Source organism: Xyrauchen texanus, chromosome 3, assembly GCF_025860055.1.
Source record: "Xyrauchen texanus isolate HMW12.3.18 chromosome 3, RBS_HiC_50CHRs, whole genome shotgun sequence".
NCBI classification, from domain to species: Eukaryota; Metazoa; Chordata; class Actinopteri; order Cypriniformes; family Catostomidae; genus Xyrauchen; species Xyrauchen texanus.
In genome coordinates this window covers 57,951,399-57,960,442 of record NC_068278.1, presented here as the reverse complement: position 1 = coordinate 57,960,442, position 9,044 = coordinate 57,951,399, and the positions used below count along the sequence as shown (strand labels likewise).

Sequence of the window (9,044 nt, the reverse complement as noted above, 5' to 3'; positions counted from 1 at the left end):
ATTTTCAAAGTGAAGTATCGTTCCAATTGGGACACTTGTTATTTTTTAGCAAACAGAAGTGACGTTTCAAACACACGTGATGCACTGCTGTTAGCTTTAGCACAACAGCTAAACTCAGTTCAACACTTCTATCTGAACTAATGTACATATTCACACAATGTGGGTGATAGTAACGCATTCAACTCTCTTTTTGTAAGGTGCTCTCTTCACAGAAGTTTCGGTAGTTGCCGTGTTCCCCATGAATTACGACTCTGTACCATCTGCTATATACGTAGAGCAAGCCGCAAGTGCTGATTGATCATTTTTTTGTTTGAAGAAGTTCATAATCCATGTACAAGTAGTACACTTATTTTCGTTGCACTTTCAGGGCAACATACTGCTCATGCTACTTACATTACAAAATGGCAAAGAATAGTGCCGAAGTGTGTGATTTCAGACGCACCTTATGTTAGTAGATGACATTGCTTGCTTGTGCTATCAAGTTTGTACCTTTTTAAACATGTAACCTTTAGTAAATCAGCGCCAATTTAATTTACTTGTGCAATCCATGAAACTTCATGTGCGCTTCATGGGTGTTTGTGGGTGATCTTAAGAATAATTTTGGCAGTAACCACACAATTCATGTGCTAATTGTAACAAAACTCGTTTGGCTCTTACACCTGGCTTAGATAAGTGTCTTAAACTTATTTAAACAATCATATTATTTCATCACACATAAAATCGCCGCTATTAATATTGTCTTGTAAATAAAAGAATTTGAGGAGAATAACCAAGCTTCAACAGATTGTATTTTAGTTTTAATTCTTATTTTATATTTAGATTTATTTTATGGGTATTTTGGGGTGAAAAACATCAAACCTACAGAAAAAAAGACAACACACAAAGTTATGCCTCAGGACTTTATTGAAAAGTGTTTGTTTTAAAGCAGGAGATAGTCACACACGGTGAGGACAGAATAATGTTTAGAGGATTCAGAAGGGAATTATTTCATCTTCTATTTCTTTAGGGTACTGGAATTTAAGCAGCTGCACTTCTTCTCCATAGCAAGGAAGAACCTGAGTCATTTTCAGATGAATGTAGTCATTTGCTCCGAGATGAACCTGAGAGAGAGAGAGAGAGAGAGAGAGAGAGAGATGGAGAATGAAAATGAATAGAGTTGTGAATACATACATGTACATGAATGCAAGTTGTGGTTTGTGAAAATGAAATTCATTTAATCACACATTTACCTTGGCAATGTAATGTATTTGAGAATCAACCGCTCTGAACTCGATGGCTTTGTAAACAATCTTTTTTCCAAGTTTCTTCTCGATTTCTGCCTTCACCTGAATAAACAACACATTGCATTATTGTATAATATTATCAAATATGATGTAGTATTTGTATTTTCATAGGATTAGATTTATATTTAGAGTTTAAAGTCCCAAAAAATGAGAAAGTACAGCAAAACATTTGTAATTGGATAATGCATTGACAAATTATTTAGTTTATTTCTGTGTAATTATGTGCTGGCTCAACTGCTGACTTGGTTCAATTGACCCCTGGGGCAAGTTGAGTCACTGGATTTTTAAAGAAATGTTTCTGTAGCCCTGAGATATAGAAAACACTGAAATATTATTAGATGTTCTAGTTTTACCTCCATCTCATTTCTTCTTGCCTACAGAGGACAACCGTGCTACAAATCGGCTCATCTTGCCCCAATCTCTCTTACTTCATGGATGATTTTCTGTGTCCTACCTGACTGCAGATTGTCTGCATCTCTGGAGTAGCTGTCTCCTGTTCCTTCCATTGCCCAGTCATTGACATCGCTGCAGTGTGCTGGTGATCAGTGTATACTGTAGATGAGATAAAGAAGTTTTATCTGTTAGTCTGACACCCAGACCTGAAACTGCTATTTATTTATGCTGTCAAGATCACATGACCTGAGCTGTCACTAATTTTATAGTGGAGTTTAACATGGAATTGTATCAGTTCAGAGGAATTGCTGGTTAAATATATTCATGGTTAACTCGTGACTCATTTAGTTTAATTTTAGGTGCAATCAGCACACTTTGCTTTTCAATGGAATCGTATCGTCAAATAGTCTGTTTGTCATTTAACAGACCAAAGTTAAAATGTAAAGATCTTTGTTTCATCTGCAAAAATAGGATGCCACGTTTCACGCACCTTTGAAATTAGGAGGTAAATGTAAATAGGAAAGATATTTGTGTAACACTTCAGAATACTGTTTCATACTTAATAGATAAATATGCAGGAATGAATGCAGGACAAATGCATTAACATTAACACTTCAGTAAGTACTACTAACTAATATGGAAACACAATAAACAATTCAGTCATAGTTATCAGAGCCACTTTATATAAGGTCTCTTTAACTACCATGTACTCACACACTTAATACAATGTACTTATGATGTATTTATGTGTTGTTGCATTGTAATACATTTAAATGACCTGCACTTAATTACACCTGTATACAGTTCTCAAAACTCAGTCCCTGATTTTATGCAATCTATCAAATTCTGTACATTTATTCATTTGGCAGACGCTTTTATCCAAAGCGAATGCACATCTTGGGCGTATTCAATGTAATTACTAAGAAAAAAACTGTTCAAATAACTACATGTGCATGTACATGTTAGATACAGCCTCAAAAAGAATATGAATAATGTGCAATGTAGAAGTTCTCTACTGCCAAACAGGACACAAGACTTTTAGATCTGTCAGGTTCCTTGGATTACTTCAATCAAATCTCAAATTTCTGGCCACTATGTAAACTATAATAACCATTTGTTACTACACAACTTGCATATCTAACTTTAGAGATAATGAGATAAGGAATGGGAAATGATAACAGGTGATTAAAAATGTAGATTATGAGATTTTACACAGGATTACGACACATCAAACTGAGATACTGAAGCCAACAGAGGTTGAAATCCATGGACAATTCTAGGATTTCACTACAGTGTCCCTCTCCAGTTCTGTGCCAATGAAGAAGAATTCACCGTCTGTCTGGATTACTGTACACACTCTCTGAAATACAACTCAAAGTCAAATACATTCAGAAAGTTTCACACTAAACAGTCCAAACCAGCTTTGTCTATTAAATTGCCATTAAAGGAACAGTAATCCAGAAATTAATTTCATTGCAAACCTACAGTATGTATTCATGAGTGTGATTAAATCATTACAGAATTAAAGGTTTTGGGTGAACTATCCCTTTAAAGTGAATTGTCAGTTTTGGTTGCTGGAATAATCTGTTCCAAACACTCTAATTGTAACGGTTACCTTGTCTTGTTTTTCCGTTGCCCTTTGTTTGTCATTTTGTTTGTCAGCTTTCCAGGGCTCCGCCTCCCGAGCTTTCCAGGGCTCCTCCTCCCGAGCCTTCCAGGGCTCCTCCTCCCGAGCCTTCCAGGGCTCCTCCTCCCGGGCCTTCCAGGGCTCCTCCTCCCGAGCCTTCCAGGGCTCCTCCTCCCGGGCCTTCCAGGGCTCCTCCTCCCGAGCCTTCCAGGGCTCCTCCTCCCGAGCCTTCCAGGGCTCCTCCTCTCAAGTCTCTCGAGTCTTCCAGGGCTCCTCCTCCCGAGCCTTCCAGGGCTCCGCCTCTCAAGCCTCTCGAGCCTTCCAGGGCTCCGCCTCCCAAGTCTCTCAAGTCTCTCGAGTCTTCCAGGGCTCCTCCTCCTGAGTCTTCCAGAGCTTCGCCTACCGAGTCTTCCAGGGCTCCTCTCGAGCTTCCCAGAGCTCCGCCTCTCGAGCTTCCCAGAGCTCTGCCTCCTGAGCCTCTCGAGCCTCCCAGGGCTCCACCCCTCAAGTCTCTCGAGCCTCCTATGGCTCCGCCTCTCGAGCCTCCTACGGCTCCGCCTCCCGAGCCTCCTTCGGCTCCGCCTTCAGAGCCTCCTACGGCTCTGCTCCCAGAGACTCCAGAGCCTTCTAGGGCTCTGCCTCTAGAGCATCCAATGGCTCCGCTTCCAACGCCTCCTGGACCTCCCTCGGCCCTGCCTCCTGGGCCTCCCAAGTCTTCTACGGCTCCGCCTCCGAAGTCCTCCTTGGCTCCGCCCCACACGGCTCCGCCGGCCCCTATCCTGCGGCCACCACCCAGGTCCTCCAAGCCTACCCACATTACGTGGTCAACTCCCAGGCCACCTGAGCCTGTCCTTGCCCTGAGGTCAGCTCCCAAGCCTCCTGAACCTATCCTTGCCCTGTGGCCAGCTCCCAGACCTCCTGAACCAGTCCTTGCCCCATGGCCATCTCCTAGGCCACCAAAACCGGCCTCTGTCCTGTGGCCATGTCCCAGGCCTCCTGACCCGGCCCCTGACCTGTGGCCTCCTCCCGGGCCCCCTGACCCAGTCCCTGTCCTGTGGCCTCCTCCCAGGGCCCCTGACCCTGTTCCTGACCTGTGGCCTCCTCCCAGGCCTCCTGATCCGGCCCCTGTCCTGTGGCCTCCCCCCAGGACTTCCTGCCTGCCCTCTGTGCCCCCTTGGACTTCCTGCCTGCCCTCTGTGCCCCCTTGGACTTCCTGCCTGCCCTCTGTGCCCCCTGGACTGCCTGTTTGCCCTTTATGCCCCCAGTCATTGGTCATTTGTTCTTCCTGTTTCTTGTTTTGTTCTGTTGATCGTCTGGAATCCGATCCTTGAGGGGGGCTCTGTAACGGTTACCTTGTCTTGTTTTTCCGTTGCCCTTTGTTTGTCATTTGTCACCTTTGTAGTTCCTTAGTTTTCACTTTTGGCACCCTTGTAACTCCATAGTCTTGTTTTCCCTCGTGTTCACTGTTCATTGTTTTCACCTGCCCTTGTTAATTTGTCTTTTGCTTCTGTTATCATCTTGTTATCTTGTTTTGAGTTCTGTTTGTTCATTGGCCCCTTTGTCCCTTGTTCATGTATTTATACCCCGGTTTTTGGTTCAGTCCTTGTCTATTGTTGAATGTTTGTGAATGTAGTTAGCCTGGTCTGTGTTCCCTGCCCGAGTTTTCTGTTCTTATTTATTTCCCCATTGAGGGCTTTTCTTTGTGTTTTGTTTATAATAAAGAAAGCTGCATTTGGATCCTCAACCTTCGTCGGCCTTCCTGCTCATTCGTTACACTAATAATACTTTGGTTTTGATAGTGATTTGTTATTTGATGAGAGTATTGTTTATCTTGCGTCAGATTTGACTTTCATATATGTTCAAATTAAATCAGTGTGTCAACTACTTTAAATTGAAGCCTGCTTTTGAAGAGAGATAACTCAGAATAAAACATAACTTACATGCATTGTTTCTGTGTCTTTGTGTTTCAATGCAAAACAAACATAGACTGAAAACTTGTTTATGATCATCATATGTTGTCATGTCATAAACAAGTTTTCAGTGTATGTTTATTTGGCACTGAAACACAAAAACAGAAATTTGTTTTCTTGCAAGATTTGTAAATGTATTATTATAAATTAATGACGTTTATTATCAACATGTTATCAGATTTTTTTAATCAAGCATATGCCCAGGTTAAAACAATATTTATTTGTTTGTTTTGTAGTTTAAAAGGATCTACTCATCTTTATTGAACATATGAATTCTACATTGGTGGATAGCACACTCTAGTGGTGCCAACCTGATGATAACTAAACTGAACTAGATATAAGATATCTTTCAATGTCTAGATGAGTTTATAATATTGCATTATTTCTTGAACAATTTACAACAGTAGATCATTTGTAGGCACATCATGACATTTCTTAGCACTGTAGATTTAAGAGTTACTGATCTGATTGCAGTTTGACATGTTGGTAATGTCAATAAAAACTTAATATTATATTTTCTCTCAAATACCAAGTACTTTTAAAAGAGGCACGTTCATCTCTCTCCTCTCTTTCTGTAATGCGAACCACAGACAGAGGGAGAGATATACCATGAGCAGTTGGTTTAAGACAGCATTATGAATAATGGCAGATTAATCTCATCCTCACATACAAGATTCTGAGAAAAATAGAGTCAAATAAAAATGTGTGAATCCATAAATTGTGCAATAACAGTAAACAGCATCTCAGCATCCTCGTCTAACTCAACGTGATAAGCAAAATCTAAAAAATAAAAAAATCATGAAATATTACTCTTAACAACAACAGTCTCTTTGCACAACTACGTGAGGATGACGGGACGATTCCCTACTGGTATACTTGTGATTAGGAGAAATTGTTTCACGGAATGGCGGTTCTGGTCATAAAAGTCCCGCCTTACAGTTAAAAGAGCCAATCACCATTTTAATGACATTTCAGGTTTCATTGAGAAGGCGCATGCGCATTAGCTGGCCAAGCCTGATAAATATAATTTTTTAGTGTGATTTAAAGTAAAGTAGCTAAATGAATGATAAGATGATGTCAGATTTTATTGGACGAATACCTGATTGGTCAGATCATCTGTAACAAATCGTAACCCAAAATCTCAGTTGGCCTACAGACTATTTCAAAAACATGGCTAAAAAATAAAGCTTTTAGGTTCACATGGCTGAGAAATTGTGTTGCATCTCAAATGATGATAAATCCAATTTTCCAATGTTAATTTTCCTGCTATATGATTGTTTGATTTGTGTTGCACAGAAATAGGATTACTCAGGAACAAGCTAACATCAGCCTACAGTTCATGCCCACATCATGCACAGCAGCGGAGACAGCAGCAAGCAAAATGAAGAGAGAATAAATATAGAAATAGAAATCGTTGGTTGAAATCAAGTGTGCCGCACAAGCCCTCAAAAGTGAAGCCAAAACGTCTCGATCGCCCCCCGATCGACTGGTCCTAGCATAGGTCATAAACCCCGCCTCCCCATGTTATTCAACGGGACGTGAGACCAAATAAACAATTCAATTACACTTCACATATCTTTTTTCCAAAGATAGTTTCTGTCATTTACTGTAGTTTCTATAACGTTGATGTAATTTCAAGTGTTTGTTTTCAAAATAAGTTTGTTTTTAGTTATTTGATGTTATAAAAACGGTGCTGTGACATCATGATTGACAGCTGTGATTGACAGGTTCCCTGAGCGAAGTAGTCACTGAAGCACCAACTGACTTTTTTTCTGGGATCTTCGGAGGACTGAGGAGATTGGAGCTTTAAATTGAATATCTACATTTCTATAATTAATTATTTCACACCATCATAAGTCAAAAGTCAAAAGTGCAGGGGCGTGTGCTTGCGATTGATTCAGCGAGATTGAGGGCGGGGCCTTGATTTCGCGGCTTTACTTCCTGCTCACTACTGCGCAGGTCTGGTCCAGAAATCGCAACTGCGCAGACTCAAGTCCCAAGATGTCAGCGCCATATCGGGACACTGGCGGCTTCAGTTCTCACCAATGGAAAAGAGCGAAGGGGCGTCGTCCATCTTTTTTTTTACAGTCTATGGTTGAAATAGGAGGATCTCAACTCCAGGAATCGCTGAAGCGTTGCATCTTGATTATTGCATCAGATAATCTACATGTCAAACTGCAGTCAGATCAGTAACTCTTAAATCTATAGTGCTAAGAAATGTCATGATGTGCTTACAAATGATCTACAATTGGAAATTGTTTAAGAAATAATGCAATATTATAAACTCATCTAGACATTGAAAGATATCTTATATCTAGTTCAGTTTAGTTATCATCAGGTTGGCACCACTAGAGTGTGCTATCCACCAATGTAGAATTCATATGTTCAATAAAGATGAGTAGATCCTTTTAAACTATAAAACAAACAAAATAAATATTGTTTTAACCTGGGCATATGCTTGATTAAAAAATCTGATAACATGTTGATAATAAACGTCATTAATTTATAATAAAAAATGTCTCTTGCAAGAAGTTGTAAATTCACAGTTACATGAAGTGTTAAATGCATTGTTCTTGTCTTTGTGTTCCAGTGCCAAATAAACATACACTGAAAACTTGTTTATGACATGACAACATATGATGATCATAAACAAGTTTTCAGTCTATGTTTGTTTTGCATTGAAACACAAAGACACAGAAACAATGCATGTAAGTTATGTTTTATTCTGAGTTATCTCTCTTCAAAAGCAGGCTTCAATTTAAAGTAGTTGACACACTGATTAATTTGAACATATATGAAAGTCAAATCTGACACACGATAAATAATACTCTCATCAAATAACAAATCACTATCAAAACCAAAGTATAGCGTACAGTAATCCAGACAGACGGTGAATTCTCCTTCATTGGCATGGAGAGGGGCACTGTAGGGAAATCCTAGAATTGTCCATGGATTTCAACTTCTGGTGGCTTCAGTATCTCACTCAGTTTGATGTGTCGTAATCCTGTGTAAAATTTCATAATCTGCATTTTTAATCACCTGTTATCATTTCCCATTCCTTATCTCATTATCTCTAAAGTTAGATATGCAAGTTGTGTAATAACAAATGGTTATTGTAGTTTACATAGTGGCCAGAAACTTGAGATTTGATTAAAGTAATCCAAGGAACCTGACAGATCTATACGTATTCTAATGAAGCTATGCTCATACCTTAAAGAGTCACTCTGAAAAAAACAGAGAGAAAAAAAAAACCTGATTTATCCAGTAAACCAAGTGCTGCTGGCCTTTGCTTGACAGGTAATTACGTTTCCATCATTTTCCTATTTATTTATTTTTTTATCCCTTGTTTCCTGTTTGGCAGTAGAGAACTTCTACATTGCACAATATTCATCTTCTTTTTGAGGGTGTGTCCAACATATTTGCACGTGTAGTTATATGAACAGTTTTTTCTTAGTAATTACATGCAATATGCCCAAGATATGCATACACAATTTTATAGATTGCATAAAATCAGGGACTTAGTTTTGAGAACTGTTGCTACTTCCTCCAAATGCATCATGTTTTCTGAGACAAAAATTGCAAATGCATTTATATTGTCTTTTTTGTTTAGTGATTTTGATTAAAAAACACTGTGGCATGGGGGGCGTGGTCAGGAGAGAGTGGTAAGTCTTGCCACCTGGTTCACAATGATCTTTAACACTTCTCTCTCCATCCCCTGTGCCTCATGTGCCTTCCCCTCCGCCACGTTCCCCTCACTCCCACCCAGTTGCG

General features: G+C 39.8%; 1 protein-coding gene across 1 annotated transcript; it reads right to left on the bottom strand.

Annotated features, from left to right (window-relative positions):
- Positions 1-971: 971 nt before the first annotated feature.
- Positions 972-1,853, bottom strand: LOC127625097 (cystatin-A1-like). The gene is made up of 3 exons (XM_052100176.1): positions 1,738-1,853; positions 1,230-1,325; positions 972-1,100 (listed from the first exon to the last, which is right to left on the bottom strand). Exons 1-3 carry the CDS (start codon positions 1,804-1,806, stop codon positions 972-974), a joined length of 294 nt encoding a protein of 97 aa, XP_051956136.1. The 5' UTR covers positions 1,807-1,853.
- Positions 1,854-9,044: the final 7,191 nt, after the last annotated feature.

What these genes read in the sequence shown, in the direction of transcription:
- LOC127625097 (XM_052100176.1), bottom strand. Translation starts at nt 1,806, where the DNA reads ATGTCAATGACTGGGCAATGGAAGGAACAGGAGACAGCTACTCCAGAG. An exon ending in TGCAGACAATCTGCAGTCAG is followed by an intron (nt 1,326 to 1,737) that starts GTAGGACACAGA and finishes TTGTTTATTCAG; the next exon opens with GTGAAGGCAGAAATCGAGAA. An exon ending in AAATACATTACATTGCCAAG is followed by an intron (nt 1,101 to 1,229) that starts GTAAATGTGTGA and finishes TCTCTCTCTCAG; the next exon opens with GTTCATCTCGGAGCAAATGA.